The sequence below is a fragment of the Marmota marmota genome, unplaced genomic scaffold (assembly GCF_001458135.2).
Source record: "Marmota marmota marmota unplaced genomic scaffold, marMar, whole genome shotgun sequence".
In the NCBI taxonomy this organism is placed as follows: domain Eukaryota; kingdom Metazoa; phylum Chordata; class Mammalia; order Rodentia; family Sciuridae; genus Marmota; species Marmota marmota.
In genome coordinates, this window is record NW_026000153.1 from 25,973,430 (window position 1) to 25,997,303 (window position 23,874).

At 40.8% G+C, this 23,874-nt stretch overlaps 1 protein-coding gene across 13 annotated transcripts in view; it reads right to left on the bottom strand.

Annotated features, from left to right (window-relative positions):
- Cobl (cordon-bleu WH2 repeat protein) overlaps positions 1 to 23,874 on the bottom strand; it is a 276,860-nt gene that overhangs the window by 215,487 nt on the left and 37,499 nt on the right. For 5 of the 13 annotated variants that reach the window (XM_048786635.1, XM_048786631.1, XM_048786634.1 and 2 more), the window contains exon 1: positions 10,761 to 10,784. The exons of 4 other annotated variants lie outside the window; for them this stretch is intronic. In XM_048786635.1, the coding sequence (XP_048642592.1) occupies positions 10,761 to 10,774 (14 nt within the window). In that variant the 5' untranslated portion in view covers positions 10,775 to 10,784. Of the gene's footprint in view, positions 1 to 10,760; positions 10,889 to 23,874 lie in introns of those variants that run through there. 4 more of the 13 variants (XM_048786630.1, XM_048786632.1, XM_048786623.1 and 1 more) reach the window with 2 other exon arrangements.

Consider the following 23,874-nt stretch of genomic DNA (forward strand, 5'->3'; position numbering starts at 1 on the left):
TTCCCTCCAGCTATGGCCCCTGATGCAAATGCTCAGTGCCCCCTCCCTCCACCCACTAGGCTAAATTCAAACAATTTTGTCTGATCTGTATCAGACCCTTGTGCTGCATTGACCACTCCCCACTTCCCTATGATGTGACCTTAGCATTTCTACACAAAGGGTGTGTAGACCAGCAGGAGGTTAGAGTGTTGAGAACCCCAGATCTACCTGGCTATTAAGAAGGACTAGAATAGGGCCATGCTAAAGACCTACAAAGCTGAGTTAGGAAAAATCCTGGGCCCTCCTGCTGCATCCCTGAACTACAATTTGGGTAGCAAAGGGTATTTTATTTCCTTAAGAAATAACAACCAGATTTTTTATGACTAAATATCATTTAGTTACATTTCTTCCTGGGCTGTTTGCCCATTAATAGCCACATCCCAAGAAAGTCCCCAAGAAGTTATGTGTAAGTTCATTAAATTTTAAATAATAGATAATTGTGGAAACAACCAGGAGTAAATTACATAACATATAACGATGGAAATGGCAAATGGTCCGCCAGAGGTACAGGAAAAAATAAACACAAATAGCAATTAAGTTCTTGAGTAAACCAGAATGAAATTTCACTGACATTGGTTAAAATGACATTCTTTGAAGATTTCATCATGTTTTGGGGATATAACAGGTATCTAGTTATTTTCGGCTCTCACCTTTGGTTTTACATTAGCATCAGAAGAGACATGCTGGCCAAACAGTACCGATTTCAACTCAGAAGTCCTATAGCAAAATCAAGCTTTCCTCTGGATTCACTTAACAGAATTGGCAAGGAGCAAGAAAAATCAATACACCCCCTATCACAGACAGAACAGAAATGCCACATCTAGAAGGCAAGAAAATATTAAGGATACTTATTTGCTTTTGACAAGCCACACAATGTGGGATTTTTTTTTTTCCTCCCTTCAGTGGGAAAAAAAGAAACAGATCTGTATTAAGTTCCTTTTAGCAAAGTGTGAAAAAAGAAGTAAACTGAACAGGAATCCTAAGATAAAAACTGCAAAACCAGGAGTTAGATAGGATGCCATACACTCTGAAATGCATCTTGGCTGCTGACTGATAAGCCCGCTCTATTTCTATTTACTTTTGTAAATAACTGAAAAGCAGTGAAATCTGACGAGCCAGCTTTCCACACAACCAGTAACTGATGGGAACAGAACAGGGCTCAGAGAATTTCTCAGGAAAATGAACCCAGCTCCATACACCTGGGGCCATGGACTCATGTAACATGGTGGTTTAGAGAAATGATCATCCACATAATGCCCCCCAACACTAGTGTCTCACGGGAAATGTCTGATTTCTGGACTTGCATTTTGATGACTTCATTACAACCCTGCTTACAAATTTGTGCAGTATAAAAGCAGCTAGATCATATACTTACTACCTCAAATTTAATCACTTCACAGTCTTATTTCTGCCTGTATTAATAAACAGAACTTTCACCAACTAAAATAGATGGAAATGGCACTTTTTTTAGGGTGACATTATTCTGTAATCCAAGATACCTTCAGCAAAAATAGCAGTGAAGAGGGAAGATGTGAAAACATGTGCAGAAATAGAGGCCCAGAGTTAGCCTGCTTCCATATGGACATTTTCTGGACTAGGAGCTAAGTGTTAGGTGCCTTTAATTCTCCACTGAAAATATGACACTTGATAACCTCATTGAAGCTGTTTCTCAAAATAGGGCCTAGGCCTCCCAGCAGATGTCTGGGCTGGCGAAACCCGAGCTGAGCAGCCAGCACAGCCTCTCCTCCACCCTATGACTACACTCAGACCAGACCCATTCATCTGAGGTGCCGAACTGCCCAGCGATGTCAGGCCCAAGGTTTTGTGCTTGGCCCACTCACTTCCCAAACAAAACCAATAGCAAGAATTCTAAACAAGAGCAGTGACAAAAGGAACCCTGAGAAACACTATGCTGAATTAACAAGGGCACACTGTGGAGACATGTGCCAAGTGAGAGAGACCACGCCCGTGCTCTTGATTAGACTACACGGTAGACACAGGCCTTGTGGATCGCATCAGGTCTGCTGGGCCTGTTTCCTTGGAAAGAAAAGACAGAGAGGAGTGGGAGAGTGGGGGGGCAGGGCAGACGGAGGGAAGGAGGAAGGAAAGAAGGAAGGGAGGGAGGGAGGGANTTGTGGCTTCGTCCCAGCTCCTTGTCTTCAGGGTCCCAGAGAGCAGTGTGTCTGTCCTGTGGCCCCAGTTCATGCCTCCTCTTTCTCCCACCTCCCAGTCTGGGGAGGAAGGAAAGAAGGAAGGGAGGGAGGGAGGGAGGAGGGAGAGAGGGAAGGAGGGAGAAGCAGAGAGAAGGGAAGGAAGAAAGAAGAGATTGATTGGCTCTCTACCCCTGGCTGACACACTCTAAACTATCTCCTCCCCAATCCTGTTTCTGGTAGTCCAGGAAAACACAGACTTCAAAATGTTCCTAAAGTAAGCAACTCAGTGAGACCCTGTTTCCAAATAAAATACAAAATAGGCTGAGAATGTGGCTCAGTGGTTAAGTGCCCCTCAGTTCAATCCCTGGTACCCCACCCCCACAAAAAATGTTCCTGATTGTGCTTGTGTATGTCTCAAACCTCAGCAAGGCATTTTCTCCTCCATTGGACTGCATCTCCATCTCCACCATTCTCTTAAGTCTGACCTGTTCACAACTCAGGAAGAAGCACACAACCTTTTTTTTTTTTTTTTGTCCTATCCTTACATTTCTCCAAGTTAATTCCTCTGAGTTTCATATCATGGACCCCAGATTCGGTGGGTCAGTGGTTCCTTGCTGTATTTATATTGTTCCTGATTTTCTGTGGCTCTCTGGGGGTTGGATCTGCCACTCTGTGACAAGTAGCAGGCCAGGACCTGAAAAGGTTCTGTCTGATGTTGCTATGGAAGTCCAGTCACTTTATGTTCCCTTCCTACCTCCAAGGGCACCCTTTCTTTAGCTACCACCTGCCCACAACTGGACACACAAGCTATGGTAGGCGATTTTATGCACAACTTTTATATGCATAACTTTTATTGTGAGTGTGTGATTTCCAGGGAGAAATGGAATCACCTGGATGGCAAGCCAAACATTTAAAACACTCTCAGATATCCTTGACCTTACTGTGACCACCACCCAGGATTTCTCACTAACTGTGACAACTCACCTGCCCCCAGGGCAGATCCTGGTTTGAAGGGGCTTGAAGACTGTAAGGTCTGGAAAGCTCTCTTTATGAGAAAGAACACAAAAGCACAATACAAAATGAGAAGTGAGGCCCCTGGCTTCGGTGAATACGGGGCACCTGGGCTTTTAGCTTGGCAAGGGCACATACCACCCTTGTACCTGATTACCCTGCACATTTCCCTTCCTCTTGTCACTGGCCCCTCTCTAGCCTCATCTTCTTCCTTCTGTTCCCTGCAGAGGCAGAGCACTTCAGTTTAAATAAACCAAAAGGCCATTCAGCTCCTATGCATCAAATAAAAGCTTAGCAGAAGCTTGGACATTTCCTTTAATAGGAACTGTGTTGTGTTTCCAATTGAGTTTCTCCTTTCTTATGTGAGCACAGGCCTGATCTAACTCAGTTTGTCTTCCAAGAGAGAAGGAAACTAATACTTACTGAAACTCAAAATACCAGGAATTTTCTAGTACCCAGTGTCATCATTAAACAGATGAGGAAACTGAGGCTGGAAGCCTCACAATGAGTAATAATAAGGAAACCCCAGTTCTTGTTTGCAAGTGACTTAAAATAGAATGAGGAATTCAGACCTACAGAAAGAATAGTTCAATAAGCCCAAGCAAAAGAAATGTGAGATATTATAAAGCATACAAAGGGAGAGACAATTTTTCCAGTGAAGATGCAGAGAAAAGTAACAGAAGAAAGATGCTGGGGGAGTAACAAACCCAAGGAAGAGGAAAGAAGCAGGAAGAATATGTGTCTGGACAGTGGGGAAAGGGCCAAGGGGAGCTCAGCAGGAGGGCACTTGCCTCTGAGTGAGCAAGGTTTTGAAAGAATTCAGGGATATGCCTCTTTCTGAAGGAAACAGCTTATGATTGGCAACTTATGCTTTCTCTCGGTTAGTATCAACATAGGCCAGAATCACACTCAAAAGTCCTTTACGTAAGCTGCTTAAATTCAGGGCAGTGCTGTGGAAAAGAGCTGGGGTGCTGCGGAGGAGCAACCAGGTTGCCAGCGGGCTCTCTGCAGCTCAGATTCCTCAGCTGAAAAGGGAATCAAAACTCCAGCTCAGGTAAGGTGCATGATACATAGAATAAAGTGGTCCACAAAGCTGGTACATGATTCTCTCCACCAAAAAGATATGTATATAATGAATACAGGAGGAGCATTCTAAGACTCCTCTCTAGTTCCCACCCTGCCACCCTCAGTAGTGACCCCCACTGGACACACTCTCTAGCACAGATAGCAGTGGTCTTGCTTCTTTAAATTTGAGCTTGTCAGGACCACGCTAGCAAATTTCAAATTTTGTCCAACAGACTCTGGTTCCATTCTGCATGCAGCTTGTCCAAGTAAAGCCCAGGGGAAAACTGAAGTTTCTCTCTGATAACTCCAATTCCCGGCTGTTTTCTTGCGAATCAAAATGGAAATAATGAAATAAAGTGCTGAGCTCAGTGCTTAGCCCAGGGAAACTCCTAATACTCACAAACTCAATCCCTCTCCCACCCCATCCCACTCCCCAACACTGCAGAATCTGCGATGTACTCACTAAGGAGATTTGTAATTCTTGTAACTCTTTAACAGCTGCTGAAAGTTAAAACTTCATTTTTCTTTAACTTAATTCTTACCTACTAAGATAAACAAGGATTTAGGCCAATAAAGCAGTATACTTCTCCACATCCTCAAAATTTGTCTACAAACCACATTTTTGCTTTCCATGTTCAATAGAATGTTACACTGAAACTTTACAAAAATTCCTTTAAAGAGTAAATGTCAATAATATTGAAATAGAAGTTCAACTAAGATGGAATTCACTTTCAGGCTTTGCTGAGCTCAATGCACATGAATATCAATTAAGTTGCTTTACTAATTTTTTTTGGTAAAATTTCACACACAATAGGATATGGTAACAAATTATGCCACAAGTCCACACAGTTTTGCCACTAGCTTTTGAATATATTAATGTGGTATTATTTAAAAGTATAAATTTATTATCATATGTCCTTTCTGGGATACCTTGGGCCACACAATCTGTGCTCATTATAGAAGACCAAAAAATCCTTTCAAGGGGAGTATCCTAGGAGTTGCTGCTATTTCAGTTAACAATCACACGATGAAAACAAAGGATGTATTTGAATACAGCAATATAATAATGATGTCTATACAGTGTTTTAGATAGTGACCAGGTCCCTAAGAAAGCATAACAGGCTTTCAGTCCTTGAAGCCTGGGGGTTCATCTACTCTCTCTGAAAGCTGTGAGCTGTCTGCTGAAGTCTAAGCATCCAACCCAGGAAACTAATAGCTTTGTCAATATCCTTACACCATCCCAGGGATTTACTCCTCAATGGCATTCCCCAGGTGCACCAAAGGAGAATAAAGAAAGAAAGGAAATTCCACTTAATCCCAACTGATGAGGTGGCTGGGGCTCACCAGGTTAACAGGTGACTATGACCCAGGAAGACAAAGACCCAGTGACCAAGCCACATAGAATTTTGAGCAGTATTCTAGGGCAGAGAAATTATAACCAATTATGAATGATTCTTTGCCTGCCTGCTCCAACAAAAGCACATCCATCCACCTCACTTGTACAGGAGCTTTTGTTACTCTCTTACTCTCTTGCTCTGGAAAAACAACATTTTCCTTTTCCTCTAATTTGCATGAGAACAGAACATGACTAAACACTAAAACCCAGCAGGCAGGCACTGAGCCTTGATACTTGGACAGGACTTTTTTCACCCGGGAGCACTGCTCAGAGAGAAGGGAGTGGGCATAACATCCCACTTACACATGATCATACTCACTGGGTATTTCTTTACAAAATGGCAACACAAGGTATGTTAGTTTTCCATTGCTGTGATAAAAAATACCTTATATAAACAATTAAAGGAGGAAAGATTTATTTTAATTCATAATTTCAGTCCACAGTTAGTTGACCCTGTTGCTTCAAGTCTGTGGTGGATAAAACATTATAGTAGGAGAACATGATGGAGGAGCCTGCTCACCTCATGGCAGCCAGAGAGGAAAAAGGAGAGAAAAGGGCAGATGGGGAGTACAAATATCCTCTTCAAGGGCACTTTCCCAACGACCTAACTTCCTTGCACTGAGCCCCACCTGCTAACAGGTTCTACCACTTCAAAATAGCACAAGAGGCTAATGACCAATCCTTTACACATGGGCATTTCTTTTTTTCTTTTTTTTTTTTTTAATTTTTTATTGTTGGTTGTTCAAAAACATTACATAGTTCTTGATATATCATATTTCACACTTTGATTCAAGTGGGTTATGAGCTCCCATTTTTACCCCATATACAGATTGCAGAATCACATCAGTTACACATCCATTGATTTACATATGGGCATTTCAAAGCCAAACTATAGTCAGGGTTTTTTTCTTAAGTTAAAGCAAAGGGGGAAAAAAATTGATACTGAATATATACCAGAGGTTTGTGATTCACTTGCTTTTTTAAGCAAGGCTTTTTCTTAGGAGGTAGCACCCTGCCTATGATGCTCCAGTCCAATACCCTGACGGTGCCCTTGCTCACCACTATCACCCTGATATCTGCTCTTTCCTCTGTACAGAATGCTCACTTCTTATTTCCCAAACAAATCTGCCTGATCCCTAAAGATGAAGGTCACAAAACTTTTCTTCCAAGGGTTCCTAAAGAAACAGATTCTTCATTGCCAGATCAGACACTAAGAAGGGAGGAAGGCATAAGAAGACAATGACCATGTCCTTATCCATGACCCCTCCTGAGCTTCTTTCAAAGAAATGACACATGTTGAAGTTGAGCCTTTGGCCACTAGAGAAGTCCAAAGATGCTACATTTTTGGTGTGAATGTGATTGACTAACTTGGTCCAAAAGCAAAACATAGTGTTTTTATGGTATATATATATATATTTATGATTCCCCAGCAGGAATGCTGGCTTCTTTATGCATCATTTAATCACAATTCAACAAAGGGATGACTGGCCTACAAATAAAGGAAATGTTCCCTTCTGTCTCCAATCACCAATAGACTCTCTACACAGAAGCACTGGTGCTCCCCCTACCCTGACAAGGCCATGCCCAGCCCAGAGGCAGGCCCAGGGTGCTATAGCTTGTTTTCCCTTTCTTCCCAGATGCTGTCCTTTCTCCCTGTTCCCTTCAGAGACTCAGATTTTCAATTCATGATGGAGAGAATTAGGACAGGTGAACACGCCTTCAAAATCAAGTACACCTGGTTTTCTTTGAATAATACCACATAAAAGAAGAGAGTTAACACCAAGTAAAAGAAAAAGCTATCTATTAGTAACAGCAGACTGTGCTGCCAGGTGTCATAACCCACACTGTGGGTCATGAGGCACACAGTGGGTCACACCCTGAATGCTAGGTCTCCATCTCACTTCACTCTCTTTCCATTCCATCCTTTCACTGTATTTCCTAATAGATGAGCTGAAAACAAGCTCCAGGATTTCTGAATGGTACAACCCATCAATGGAATATGATAGTTATAAAATTATAATTATGAGGATGGCATGGTAACACAGAATGCTGAAAATTAAAACAGAATTATAATTCATTTAAACTATGTCCAAAACGTACATATATAAGGGAACAGAAGGGAATGAATAAAAGCAGTGATTCATGAGGAATGAGACTATAGATTATTATTTTTCTTTATTTTAAAAACTTTCTATAAAATGTTTCATATTACTCTCATGATTAAAAATAAGCCAAGGTATACTTTCACATATATCTGCAAAGACACTGTGCAAAGATTTTAGAAACTAGTTCAGCTCTAGCACATCCATCCCATGGGATAATTCTGAGCAATAAATAAAGGCAATGCAATATGGAAAGGTCCAGAGGACATTTTTTGAAGAAAAAAAGAAATCTCAGATGGTCATATAGGGTCAGGGGTGTGGTTCAGTGAGAGAGCACTTGCTTCACATGTGTGAAGCCCTGGGTTTATCCCTATCACTGTGAAAGAATAAAGAAAGGAGGGAGGGAAGAGAGGAAGAAGGAAGAAAGAAGAAGGAAGGAAGGGAGGGAAGGAAGGAAGAAGAGAGGAAGGGGATAAAAAAGAAAGATCACATACCTTCCATTTATATAAAATTTCAAAATGACAAAAATTACAGTGATGAAGAAAAGATCAGTGACGGTGGGGGTTGGGGACAGTGGGAGGAAGAGGAGGGGTGAGACTAGAAAAGGGCAGAGGGAGATTCCTGCATCTTGATGAGGGCACTCACATCAACATCATCTTCTTGGTTTGGGTTCTGTTATGGTTTTGTATGATAATGACAGGGTGCTGGGTGAAGGCTCACAGGATCTCTGTACTATCTTTCCTGTTTCCCATACATCTTCAATATTAAAAGTTAAAGAGAATAAGCTAAGGAAAAAAATGAATACTATGTGAAAATGCTTTTCTCATGCTGGTCCCAGTTAAGTGGGTTCACTGTTGTCCTACCTCACAGTGCAACTTTCTGCACGGGTACCTGTGTCAGATTCCTACCTTGATGTCCTCTGCTCCAGCATAATGCCCTGCACAAAACCTGTCAGTACACCTTAGATGATAAACAAGATCCTGGTACAGAAGGGAAACATAAGAAAAGGCAACAAGAATATTCTAGAAGTCCTCTTACAGACTTCCAAACTAGTATTCGTCTGTATGCCATGATTTCAGTATTTATTTTGTTTTATTGCTTATATATTAACCATCCTCCTCTAAGATATAAACAATGGCACAGTCAGTTGTCCCCAGGTAACCATGCAGGATAGACTGATTCTAGGACCCCTAAGGATACCAAGATCCACAAGTAAATGACATAGTAGCTGCATATAACTCAAAAATGACAAGAAAGAATGTCTGTATATGTTCAGCACAGACACAGTTTTTCTCCTAATATTTTCAGTCTATGGGTTGGTTGAATCCACAGATCAGAACCTGTGAACACCAAGGGCCAAGTGTACTGACTTTTGCAAATACTTTGACTTTCAGTCTTGTTTAAATCACATTGCCTTTGCCAGGCTACTGTAAGAGCTCTGAAATAACCACTAACAGGTTCAAAATCTTTCAAAAATTTTCTGGCTACAAATCCCCATGTCTGTTTTTTCCCATAGACTTTGCTCTTTGACAAAACAGAGGTGCATTGCCCCTGTCACATGCAATAGATCAGGTCTCATGAGGCCAAGCCTCTGCTGAATCCACTTGCTTCTGCTCCCTATGTGGTCAAGTGTCAAACAATATATCCTCTGTGCTTTCTCTCAGGCTAACAAGCACAGCTAGAGGAAATGGGTCCCTTTCCACAAAGTCAAGTCTGATGTCACCAACAGGTTCCTCAGCTACTCCTCATCACTGTCAACCCTTGTCACAACAGCCACTGCAGCTCTTCCATGATGTCTGTGACCTTGCCAACATGATCCTGTCCTAAGCTCCAACTTTACCCCCACCCCAATTCACACGACCACAGGGAGACCATGAGGGAACATGGATCTTGGAGAAGACAGACTAATATCTTTTCTGGGCTTTGCTCATTTCCTATCTTTCTCCTACCTTCAGAATCTACCCTGATTCACTAGCTGGAACTATTCTTTCCTGTCTTTTTTGACACTTCCTTCCATTCAAAACAGGAAACTTGTCCAAAGGTAGCCCTATTCTCACTGCTCCAACTTTCTCATTCCCTCTGAAACTGGTGGCCTTTGAAGCCAGACTTCCACCTCCAAGCCAGATCAGTCACTTCCACCTCTGCAGGAAGACCCCATGATTACTCACGATGCACCCCTTCCCAAGAAGGCCCCTCCTCCTCCAACCTCCAGAATGCTCCACAGCTGCTTGCTGCCCTCATACCTCCAGGGTTCATGCTGTTCCAGGGCCTGGAATGCATCCAAGTCCAACAAAAACATCAGCTCTTCCAAAAGCCACCCCTGTTCCTTTAGTCCTTGCCTCCTCCTCATCCCACAGCCCCCTGCCAAATTAGAAGTCATTTCTGGAACCTCTCACTTGGGTTCCAGTTCATGGTTCTGATCACTTTCTCCATTGCTCTGCCACATCTAATCTGATCCCCTCCCTCCCTGAGGTATAAGCTTTGCCCTCTTATCAAACTCTATCACCAGAGTAGCCAAAAGCAACTTGCTTAAAATGTGAGCTCAAGGCATATCTGCCAAATGAGTGAATCACACCCACAAAGTTACATCTAAAGAATATAAAATTCTTAATACAACTTTGTGAATTCTGTAAACATGTACAGTTGGCCCTCTGTATCTATGAGTTCTGCATCCATGGATTCAACCAACTGGGTATTGAAAATATTGAAAAAAAATTGTTTCTATACTTAACATATACAGATTTTTGTTCTCTAAGCAATATGATACACCTATTTGCATAGCATGTACAAGTATCAGGTATTATAAGTAATCTATATATGATTTAAAGTATATGTGAAGCTCTCTGGAGGATTTGGGTAGATTATAGGCAAATACTACCCCATTTTACATAAGAGACTTGAACATATGAGGATTATGGGTATCTATAGGGTGGAAGGGAGGTTCTGGAACCAATCCCCCATGGATACCAAAGAATGACTATATTTGGGCCTTACCATTTACAGGGCATTTCCCAGGCAGTCTGTAACATAAATGATCCTCTGTTGTATGGTCCCCAATCACAAAAACCTAATATTCCATCAGAGGTGATAAGATACACACATAACTGTTGTGAAAAAAAAGTTTGCAATTAAGTATGTGAAAAAAACAACAGGCACATTATAAACCAGAAAGCACAATTCAAATATGAATATTCAGAACAATTATTGACATTAAATTACATAAAATAAAGTTAGATAAAAGACAAATGTTGCCTGCAGAGTAATTTTAATTTTGTAAGAAAATTATTGTAGCATAAATAATATATTATCTAAAGACTTAATTTATAGTATGGCAAAGTCTCTGCAAATGTGAAATAAGATGTCTAAGAATTTTACTCTGTGGTATATATGTGTCATTTATTTTTAAGCAGAAAGTACTAAAAATATCTAGTAGCATTTAGAAAATATTTCACACTTCTTATCATTCTATGAATTTAAAACCAAAAACATTTAAAAACTAAAATATCCTATATTAATGAAGAACAAGTATCTAAATGTCCTACTTGAAATAAAAGGATTACATACAGAAGGTAGCATTTTACTACATCATTCAGACCAGGGCAGCAAATGACTTGTAACATGTCTATCCAGGAAGGAGCTGCATCAAGCAGAGACCCCTCTCCTTCTTTGTCCCTGACAGCTCTGGAGTCCATATACTTGTGGCTATAGGACACATGTGCCAAATAACCCCTCCTCTGAGCTTTCTGCCAACATTCTTTCACTTCTAGTCATGAGCCACTCCCCAAAGCTCCATGAGTGAACTGTGCCCCTAGCACACAATCCAAACCTCACCCTAACCAGAGACCCTGTGTCCCAGTTGCCATGGCTGTATGCCCAGGCAGGGCTGAGGAAAGACCAATGTCCATATCTAACTTAGCCTGGCACAGAGGTGTGACATTAGATCCTGGCCATACAACTTCTACATCCTCCTAATAAAGTGCACTATATGCTGACTGATGGAACTTTCATATGTTTATGAAGGAAAGGTACTGGTAGTTGTTATTCTATGCAGTTCTAGTCCTGATTATAGCCCCCAATGTGGACACACACACTGGCATACTTGTATATTTCTCCCAAAGTATAACAAGAACACATAGATTTTTTTGAGCAGAGGACTCACATGCATTTTTAATTATTTTTAAGCTATATGAAAAGTAAATGACTATATGGATGAATTGCTCCCAAAACAATCCAGAGAGGATACCATCCCACCCTGAGTTCTAAGCACAAGGGCCCATCAGGCCCCAATATCTCCCCACAGCCAAATCATTCTCTGGCATCTCTGCAAACAATAAGAATTTCAGGCATTCAGGACCAGAGGACACCTTTGAAAATCAGCTAAATCTTATAGAAACTGTACCCTCCAATCCTGAGGCAGGAAGATCACCTTCCTTGTCCTTCCCACCCTCCATGCTGAATCACAGATCTTGTACCTGAAACACCAGAATTCAGATGATTCCCAACCAAGACTGGCCCTAAGAAATACAGTGAGTGAACGTTGGGTCCTTGTTCCTTTGGAGCTGCTCTGCCTTCTGCATGATGCTGTCTCTTATGTTACCTGCAGCACATGGGATCATGTTCTCTCCTCCCTCTCAACTACCCTAACTGGCCTTTGGTACAGGATCTCCCAAGGTTCTTGTTCACCAGGTATAAATGACAGATAAGACTACACCTCCCCTGGGAGAGCTGCAAAATGAAAAGGAAATAGGGATTCATTTTTTTAAGTTCTAAACCTTGACACAGAACTAGGTAGCTGGATGGAAGAAATGGTGGTCTTTCTTTCTTTCCTTTTCTTTTCTTTCCTTTACTTTCCTTTTCTTTTCTTTAACAGAAGAGAAGAAAGATGGACCCCTGGGCAGGTGAGGTGAAGTGGCTTTGTGAACCACTTAGTTCAAGGCTTGTACCTGTCTCCTAGAAAATGAAGTCCTTCCTGGGGCTACACATCTTTCTTCAACTTCTCAGGGCAGGTCCCTACAAGGTCAGCACCACTTGAGTGAATAACTACCAGGCCAGTTCTTACCAAATTTAACCATACCAAAATTATTTTAAGATAGATAGGTCAGTTGAATTACTATTGAAATAAAGTCAGAATGGGTATTTTATTTTTCAAGCAAGCTTTATACAAAATGATAACCTTGAATTTAGTGCCTTGAAGCATATAAATGGACTGAGTTTAATGTAAAGAAAAATTATCCTACTGTATAGCCTTGATTATGAAATGGTACAGTTCTCAAAACTGACATGTAAGGCAATATTGCTCTCTCCCCTGGATCTTGAATATGAAATAGGAGGTGTGATTTAAGGGAAAATTCCACTTAGAAAGGGACAGAACATCAGCATGCCCTGACCCATCAGAGTCACAGCAGCAAAGCACTTCAGACCTGGGCAAGCAAAGCCTTTCAACACACCACCAGACAATTTACTGGCTCTTTCTATTCTTCCTCACTTTCAGTTGGATGCTACAAAATGGGTGCAGGAGTCTAAAAAGAATGTGTATTTTGAATGAACATGATACACAAAAGATACATTGCTCTCCAGTTTTTACAAACAGTGAACAAATACTTCTTGGATGATTCTTTTCCTTTTAGAGATGAGGTCTCCCTATGTTGCCCAGACTGGTCTCAAACTTCTACACTCCAGAAATCCTGTCTTTGACTCTGAGTGCTGGGATTACAGGCATGTGCCACTGCACCCAGCTGGGAACATTATTTTCTAATGATGCAAAATGTTTTCACTTCAGTTTATATTCATCTGAGGGCATATAAAGAAAAAACAACCCAACTCAGACTCACTGTCTCTTACCACACATTCACAAAACAAGTCACTTCTGACACCAAATATGTTGCAGAAACAAACGAAGTGTCTTGTGTTTTCTCCTGCTCTCATACCAGAATCAACACGGAAGACTTATGTGACTTTAAAGGGTATGGGAATTTCTCCCCACCAGCCAGCAATTCTGCAGTGGACCCCAGGAAGTCCTCAGATTCTTCTACCTGCACATAGAGTTAGATCCTATAAGTTGAAGGCTGAGTCCCCAAGATTGCCGTCATCCCCACTCCAGATGCCAGCCTCCAGCCCAGGTGGGTATGCCTTTGCCTCTCACCAACTGGCCAGAACTTGGGCGCCCACAACCTCCCTCAGGTTCAATTAATTTGCTTGGGTAACTCACAGAACTCAGGGATATCTTATATTTACCAATTTATTATAAAGGCTATTACAAAGATACAATAAAAAAATGCCTAGGGTAAGTTATGGGAGAAGGGGTGCAGGCTTCAATGCTCTCTCCAGGGTGTCACCCTCCAGTAACCTCCCCGTGCCCAGTTATCTAGATGCTCCCCTGCAACCCTGTCCTTTGGGCTTTTGTGGAAAATGTACTGTACAGGCCTGATTGCTAAGGGCCTAGGAGGAGAAACAAGCAAGGCCTATCTACTCAGATACTGGGCCTCCCCTGTAGCACTCCTTCCTACTGTAGTTTGGATCTTCAGTGTCCTCCAAAGCCCAGGCATTAAAGGTTAGATCCCTGGAGTGGTGCTGCTAGGATATGGAAGAAACTCTAACAGGTAGAGCCTAGGGGGTGATTCAAAAGGTCATGCCCTACATGGGGATTGTGGCACCCTGGTCTCTTCTCTCTTCATGTTTCTGTCAGGAGCTGAGTGGCTTTTTGCTCTGCCACTCTGCCCTGCTAGGATGTGCTTCCTTGCTACATACCTAAAAGCCAAGCAAACATGGATTAAAACCTCCAGAACTGCGGGCCAAACTAAACCTCTTATTTTTATAAGCTGATTACTTCAGGTATTTGTTATGGCAACAGAAAGCTAAATAACACACCTCCTTCCAGGATATGGGACAGGACTCCTTTGGAATGAGGAGGGTTTTATGATCTACTTTAAGACAAGGTAGGTCCAAGAATTTCCTCACAACCAGCAATAAGACAAAGACATTTGGACAGGGGAAGATTATAGCACCTCTGACCCACCCTGGGAAAGAGAAATGCTAGTTAATGTCTATGGCTTTCCTTGGGAAGAGGATTTTAAATGAGAAATCATGAACAAAATCATAGATAGGTAGATAGATCATAACATCACAATCCATTTAATATGATTTAATTTACCCCATTTCTATAAATATGAAATTAGTTTAAATTTAAAGAACTAGAAAACATTTTAATTGCAAGAAATTTTTTTTAGTAAAAATTTTAAAAGCCTCAAAACAATGACGATAGACACAAAAATGTTGCCTAGCAATTCAGTTAAATTTTTAAGGAGAAAGTTATTCTGTTTATCTCCAAAGCTATCAATGTCTCTCAAAAATCCAATTCAGTGAAATTTTGCTACCTTTGTCTCCTGGAAAAATACTCACATTTTCCAAGTTGATATGGGAATACCCCAGTGGCCTAAAACTTGTAAGATATACTAGAATAAACTGGGTTGATTAAGACTCATTCTGAGTATGTCCTCTTTTTAGAAAGTAAACAGTATTTACTTATCCAAGTCTGCTTTTATACTTATCCAATACACTTAAATGAGGGATCTTTTAAACTAATTTGTATTTCCTCATCTCTCTGGGCTGCTCTGTTTCATATCCAGATTCATGATGTTCAAAGTCAGGATCTTTGTGAAACATGGAGAAAAGAGAGCTAATAAGAAGGAGGCCTGGTCCAGAAGCCATCCAAAGGGAGACGTGAGTACATGCAACTCAAAATGGAATTCTGAAAAGGAAGGGAAGGAGTGAAACCCAGCACAGACAACAAACACAGAAAATCTGCTGCTCAACCATAACCATGAGGCATTCCTGGAAATACCTTCTCATTATCGTTTCCCCAAGTCATATGCCTGGAAAGATGAAAGTGAATCCATTTTTATACAATGAATCACACTTTCAATGAGGGCACAGACAGGAATCCGGAAATGAATTTCTTAAATCCTTCAACAATAGATCATCTGAATTATATAAAACAATACAAGTTCACTCACTCCCTTTAGTTATATTTTTCTCAATATAATAAACTTCATAACGTCACTTCTCCAAGCAGGGCACACCCACATTTCTGTCTCCTCCTTTGTTCCTATTTGACATCTTCCTTTCTTTTTACTTATGCTTCTCAGTAAAAGTTTTATTTTTGCACTTTGACCATTCTGCAATTCTTTCATTTATCAGAATAACAGGGGATTTCCAGAAAGTGCTGCCAGGAGCCACTAGACCTAGACCATGAGAAGAGTCAATGCTAGTCATATTCTAATAACAGATTATATTATACATTCTTGATTTTAAATGATCAACATCTTAAGCAACGATCACCAGCTCAGTGTCACCTGAATGGTAGAGATCCAAGGCACAACTGTAAATTAGGATATGTAAAATATATTGAAGACACCAAGAAATGAATATGCCATGTCAGGCATCTTGTTTTCCTGTATACTACACAGCTGTTTATTCCAGAAGCATAAAGAAAAAATATACCCAACTCTATTAGCTCGCAATATTCCAGGGGTGAAGGTGGAATGTTACCTACCTTGCACTACCCACAGGAAACTGCTGATGATAGAGGATTCTGGACACTTTTTCAGGAAGGTGCTAGTTACAAAGGCACACCCACATCAGCCAATTATGAATGATTATTCTCAAGTGACCCACATGAAGTGATTCTCTACTACTGGCTTAAAACAGTTAAGATTCATTTAGAATATATTTTTAAACTAGTTATCAAGTTTTAAATCTAACTGTAACAAGCTCCTCAGATGTAAGGATCATGTCTCCAAATTACACTGAATTTTCAGTGCTTCATAAAGTGCTGCATGGTATGGACAATATCAAATGTACTTTCCTCACTGCATACTCACATCACAGACAGTAACAGGCATGGATGGAGTAGTTAATCCATGTTTGACATACTGAGGCTCTACCAAACCTTTTCAAGATGATTGCACTATTTTAAATTCCAATAACCAATGTATGAGAGTTCTATCTGCTCCATATCCTTACTGACCTTTGCTATTGTCTTTTTTATTAAAGTCATTTTAGTGGGTTTGCAGAGGTAACTCATTTGGTTTTGTTGTTGTTGTTGTTTAAGTTGTCAATGGACCTTTATTTCATTTATTTATATGCAGTGCTGAGAACCAAAGCCAGGGCCTCACATGTGCTAGACAAGCGCTCTACCACTGAGCCACAACCCCAGCTCACTTGGTTTTTATGTGCATTTCCTTAATCATTGTTAATGATACTGAGCAATTTTCATATGCTTACTGGCAATTTGGATGGTTTTGGGGTAAATATCTGCAGAAGTTCTTCGACTGTTTTCCAATGGGGTTATTTTTTACAATAAAGATACAAGAGTTCTTTATATATTCCAGATACACGTTCTTATCACAAAAAATCATGTGCAAATATGATCTTGGGCCTTCCCAGCCCAAGATCTCAAAGATTTATTTCTGTTTTCTTCTAAGAGTTTCAAAATTTTATCTCTTAGATTATGGTCTGTGGTTCATTTATAGCTAATTTTTCTGTATAGTGTCAATAGCGAACACAATTTTGTTCCTTTGCATGTGAATATACAGTTGTCTCAGCACCATCTGTTGCAAAGACTATTCTTGCCCAATAAATATAAGAGTTTATTTTTGGACTTTCAATTATGTTTCATTGTCTCTCTCTATCTCTATGTCTATATATACTCTCTTGATTATTGTAGCTCTGTTTTGAAATCAGGAAGTCTAAAACTTTGCTCTTTTCAAGATTGTTTTGGCTATTCACAGTCTCTTGCATTTCCATATGACTTTTAGTATCACAACACTGAGTTCTGTGGAAGACTTCATTGTAGTTGTTTAAAAGAATATTCTGAATTGTGTTATCAACTTTGTATACATACTTAGGTTCATTTGTTTCTGTTTAACATCACCTTTATGATTTCCTTTTTTTCAGTTTTGATACTATCTTGTTTCCTAAATATGTAAAAAAAAAAGAATATGTGGGATTCAAAATCAAAACTATGTAAAAAGGTATGTTTAAAGAAGTCTCCCTGCTATTTTATGTTAGATATTCCCCCACAGACCCCTATCATTTTTTTGTTCGCTTTTTTTTTTGGTTGTTTTGTTTTGCTAAGGAAAGCAACTGTGTTTTTATTCCTATTTTTCCTTATTCCTTACCCCCACCAAAAGAAAACACACCAAAGACAATTTCCATGTGCTCTTTTCATATGACAACAATTAACAGAAATCACTCTAATCATGATTTTTTTCTTTTCATTTGTTTGACTGATGTGAAGTAACTTTAAAAGGTAAAATTAGACTGTGAACAATTTTTTGGTACAAAAGGATAGGATAAGAGGCATATGACCTTTGGTGATTAAACTGTAGTCCTGCCATTACAGAATTAGATGTTATGTACATTTAATCAAGTACTAATGCAAACCATACATTATCACTTAAAAAATACATTATCACTTAAAACAAATAGACAAACAAAAAGTGTCTCTAGCATCTAATCAGGAACTTGAACCAAATAAAGCCAAAACAAATTGACCAAGCTTCACACAAAATCCAGTAATACCCTCATACAATACTGTATCCATCTTGTTTCACTCTCTATTCCCCTTTCTTCCATCTTGTTTGAGGTAATCACATAATTCCTTCAATGATAATACTCTTCTAGATCTGATGCTGAAACTACTGAGTGCCTATAATTTTCTAGAAAGTGGCCTGCTGTGGTCTTTTGAGTCCCTCATTAAAGAGGAACTGATCTCTATAACCCTTGGCCTTTCCAGAAGTTTGCAGCTGCCATCTGACCTTGTGGAAGGGACTCCACCAGGCGAAAGCACCAATCTTTGGGATGCTGAGCTCAATTTGTTTTGTGTTCTCACATGCTTGCTAAGACCTCAGAACAGTGCTTGACAAATGTGGTTGATTTATTGGTGTCTTACTCCTTGGGTAATGTATAAAAGTTTTAACTGAATTTTAAAATGCCCTAAAATGTACTTCAATTTCTATGTATCCCTCACTTAATTAAAAATAATTTCATCAAGCTGTTAGCCAAATATATATTTCTTTAAACTACTAATAAGAAATTAAATCACAGGATTCTTGTGAAGCCTGAATTAATTTGAATATTTTATTCTATTTCTGACCCTGCTATTTAGAACATGTCAGATTCCTTTTCCTAAAAATAAATATTTAATGAATAATGTAATTAAAAGAGGGATTATCCTTGCTACCTCATACAGCTGTTGTGAGAATAAAATGAGAAAATATCTGTCGGAAAGCCTGGGGTACTGTGGGGTGCATGGTAACACTTAATCATTCTGTGTGGACTTTTCCACATCATTTTCTGAGAGAGAGTCAAAAAGTCACATTGAAGTCTTTCTTACGTATGTCTCTGTTATAAGATTATTAATGGGGACAGGGGTTGTGGCTCAGTGGTAGAGCCTCCCATGTTCAAGTCCCTGGGTTTGATCCTCAACACCATATATAAATAAACAAATAAAATAAAGATTATTAATGGGCAGCCTTAAGAGTCACATGAAATAGCATCATCTACAGATCAACTATTCATAGGTAGGCTACTTGCTTCATTCTCATGCATGTCCATTTACATGATGAAGAACGTCTTCATCTCTGAGAAGCACAGAGTTACATAGAAGTTTGGCCAGACGGGCTCAGCCATGATAAAGAATAAACAAGAAGACTAAGCATATTCTAGGAATGACCAGTGGCTTTTTGGTCATTTTAGAGAAAATCCACTTGTTTAGATCCACTTCCTGCTAACAAGGACAAGGTCTTATGGTATAGAAATGTGGGAATCACAATGAATCATGGCTGCTGTGAGCCAGGCACTTGATATATGTCATCTCGTGACACTCTGATCACATATCAAGGTGGGAAGAACTATCCCTATACAGCCTCCAGAGGTTGCCTCGCCTGGCCACAGATACTCAGCTGATGTGCCATGACTCCAGCCCAGTCTCTGTCTCTGAATCCCTGCAGAGAGGGAGAGGCTCGCGTTGTCGGGTGCGGCCACAATGTGATCAATGGCCTGGATCCCACGGCCAACATGTGCAGCCATCTCCCCTCCAAGGGGCTGGTGGCTATTTTTACTTCATGCTCTAACATATCCACGGTTAGAAAGCCATCTGAATCATGCTCTGAAAAGCTAGGAGGCTTAGCAGAGACTCCAGGATTTCAGTCATGGCAGCTTTGTACTGAGTTCCCAACACAAAGGCAGGAGTGTTCCCAGGCAGCAAGCCCAAGACCCTTCCTTTAAAGTGACTCTGTGTCATATCACCCTGGGTATTTTATCTGACAAGAACAAATTAGCATTCTCCCTCTATATATACTTGAGGAACAAACTAAATGAAGGACTGAAGGAAAGGCACAAAAGGACCGGCCATGAAATTCCCTGCAGGAGCCCCCTCAGGCCATTCTATTCTCAGGATCTTTTGAAAGCTAACTCCCAGTGCCACAAGCAAGCCATTGTGTGTCAGAAAAGGCCACTGTTGGGGCCTTTCAGCACACACAATAACTTGTAGGCTGGGTCCAATTTTAGAACTTGATGGAGAGCAATGACTGCATCAACATGGATCTGCAATTTTTTTTTTAGAAGCCAGAATCCCCCAAGAAAAGCTGTGCGGAAACTGGGAACTGGCAGGACTGTTGCTGGGGGAGCACTATGCACTTTTAGTCACCCAGATGATCCTCCTGTGTGCACTCTCCCCAGCATGCAGATGGAGTTATACATGGTCTTTACACAAGGATCCTCCAGGAGGCAGGGCCAGTTCCACCCTCACTGTTGACTAGTGAGGAATGGAAGCCAGCCCAGAAGCTATATGACTTGATGAAAATCTCCAACTGGTTAAGTGATGACAGGTGCTCTAATAAGAAGTTTTGTTACCTCACTATATTGTTAAACTCAAAAATATTTCCTTTCCAACAGTCTGCTTCCTTGAGTTATTGCTTTATGTAAATAAATAACACTTTTTCTAGACATGAGAATTAACCTACAGTGCAAGAGTTAAGGTTTTCTTGACTAATTTTACTTGTTATTATACTGTATGTGATACAGATACAGAGGGACTGAGAAATTCCAGAAGAGCAGAAACTAAACAAGTCCACTAGAAGCTTAGCATCTCATGACACATGCCTTCCAGATCTCTACAGTAGCAAGACAGACTCCAAGCTTCACAGTGGTCACAGTAAAGAGGAGAAGCACCCCAGATTTAACCCCCAAAAGTCCCAAGGTTAAAATACCAACAACCTGGGGGAGACATGCATAGTCCCTGGCAGTGACGATATGGTGAGAAGAAAAGTCATTCACCTGAAACATAATGCACTTATTTGCTAATTTTAAAATGACTTTCCCTGGAAATAAGAGGGGTCTTTTTGAAATCGACTTTTTATAACTAGAAGCAATATTTTGTTGCTTAACTAACAAACATAATTACAATTTATTATCCTAAACAAATTGTGAGCATGTTATTATTTGGAAGAGTACAATTCTTCCCTTCAAAGTTAAATCCATACAGTATTTTTAAACATCTAAAACAAATTATGAAATGGCTTTAATGTATCTTATTTATAGAACAACCAAATATCTAAAATTGGAATTGAAAATGAAAAGGGAGAAAGACTACATGATGTTTATTCACTCACTTAGAAGACATTTACTAATTCTCTTCTGTGTTCCAATTTCTAGAATAGACTTTGAATATCCACAGATGAAGATGACTGGTCCCTCCCTGGGCAACTTCCCTGCTTGTAGGAAATAGAGATAAACAAATGTGCTATGGAAAGGCTCAGGCAAATGCTCTCAGAGCTCAAGATAAGGACATGGATTCTTTATACCTCAGGAAGAGAGTATTGGCCTCAACACACTCCCAGTTGAGATAAGGGTTGAAGAAACAACATAGACAGTCATGTGCATCACATGGAGGGAAGAGTATGTTCTAAGAAAAGATGGGGAAGGTCAAGAGCACATGATCACCTTGGATTACAGGGATGTTGTGGCTGGGTACTGGCAGTGTGCATCTGGGCCTGTGGGGAGGGATGTAGGGATGAGGAAACAAAGTCAGAACCCAGAGAGGACAGAAACCCACAGAAGACTCTACACAGAGTAATGATGTCATTCATTAGCATTTATCCATGACTTCTCCGAAGGCACAAGAGGGTGCTCAAAGCATACCTTGCCTTTCCTTTATGAGGGCATCTCATAAAGTGGAAAAACTTCAAACCCAATTCCATACTACAGCTCACCTCCATTCTCCCCCAAACCCAGAGACTGCAGCAGCAGTAGCTACCTTCCCACTCCTCACACCTACCAAGCTCAGCCATACCTCAAGACATTTTTGCCTGCTGCCCCACACCCTAGCAGCGTGGCTCACTCCTCTCTTCACTGTGCCCCTTGTACAAAGACAACCCCCCAAACAGCAGTTGTTGTAACTCTCTTGTAATCCAATTATTTCCTGAAACCATATTTCATATTTATTTGAATATTTACTATATCCCCCACTAGAACATATCACATCAGGGTTAAGGGTGACCATGCCTGTCATATTTATGGCTATATTCCCAGGTGTACAATGCTGTTGAGTAGCAAGCAGGTGCACAATGACTGCCTATTCTGTGAATTAACAAAGGTGAGACTATGGTTGAAAAGCTACTACCAAAGTCCACAACACCAATGGCAACTTTGTCTGAACTGAGCACACGTCTACGTGACAAGATATCAAGTGGAAGAGTTGATATCCAAATAAAGAAAGAAAACCTGGGTGACTTATGCACCTCCTCACTTGCCACAGAGTGTGGTAGGGCCCCATTCGTCAAGCCCAAAAGCACATTGGGAAAACGGAGGTGGAATAAGAAGTCCAGTCTGAAACTGGGGTTGTAGTTCAGTGGTAAAGCACTTGCCTGACGTGTGTGTGGGGCCCTGGGTTCTATCCTCAGCATCATATAAAGATAAATAAATAAAATTAAGGCATTTGTGTCCATCTGCAAAAAAAAATAATATGTGTGTATGTGTGTGTGTGTGTGTGTGTACTCCAGTCTTAGCTGAGTTTAGGTTCCTGGGTGGCACCATTTGGAGATATGTTGGAAGGGTAAATCCTAAGCTGCACAGAGACAGGTGAGGAGACAGAGCTAGAGGTGACAGTGGGAAAGTGTCAAAGTCCTGGGAACAATGACTCTACTGGTCCTGCTTAATTTCAGACTACACTGGCCATATCCCATGCTGCTTCACCTCAAGTCCTTCCACTGAAAGGAATGCCTTGCCCAGGGCTCATGGCAGAAAGTGCTGTCTGACAGCAAGCCCTTCTTTCTTGGGAGGTCACATCCCCTGGGAGGAATGCAAGGCATGAGAAGAGATACTGGGTAAGGAGCAAGCCTGGGGAATCCCAATAACTCCAGTGTGAGAAGAAGAAAAACCTTCAAAGCAGTCGGAAAGGGCAACAACAACAACAAAATGACAAGTGAGGCCTTGACCAAGGAGGCCAGAGGGGAAACTCTGAAGGAAGAAACAGTCATCAGAATAAACAGCAAGTAGAATAAAGGTTGTATTGACAGTGTCATGGCGGTGGCACTCAGGAGTTAGTGTGACAATGACTGCAAACAACTTTGCGAGCAAGGGCCAGGCATGAGGACATTCGTAGAAGGCAGGACTGGAGAAACTGTGCCAAGTCAAGCCAAGCACTGTGCCCAGGCATCAACAAGGCATGAGGCAATGTCTTATCTTAATCACACCGAAGCTTGGAGAAAAAAGCAAGGTCACTGAAGTGATAGACTGGACAAGCAGCCAGGGTAGCATCTATTCAGTAGCTTTGAGGGGGCAAGTACTGGGACCTGAGGATGGCAAAGGTGACCCTCTTTCTTGGGATTCATTATCCCACAGAGCAGGGCTGAAGTGGGTGCCAGGAGCCCCAAAGGAAGATCACTAGAGCACAGAGGTACCACCAACTCTTCAGAGGAGCCTGATGCTTCTGGGAGGAGGGTAAGAGATTTGGGTTGCATCTGGAAAGAGGAGTTATAGTTCCACTCAATGGGATGAGCAAAGCGAGACCAAGTCAGTCAAGCTAAGAAAGTCATTTCTTATCTTT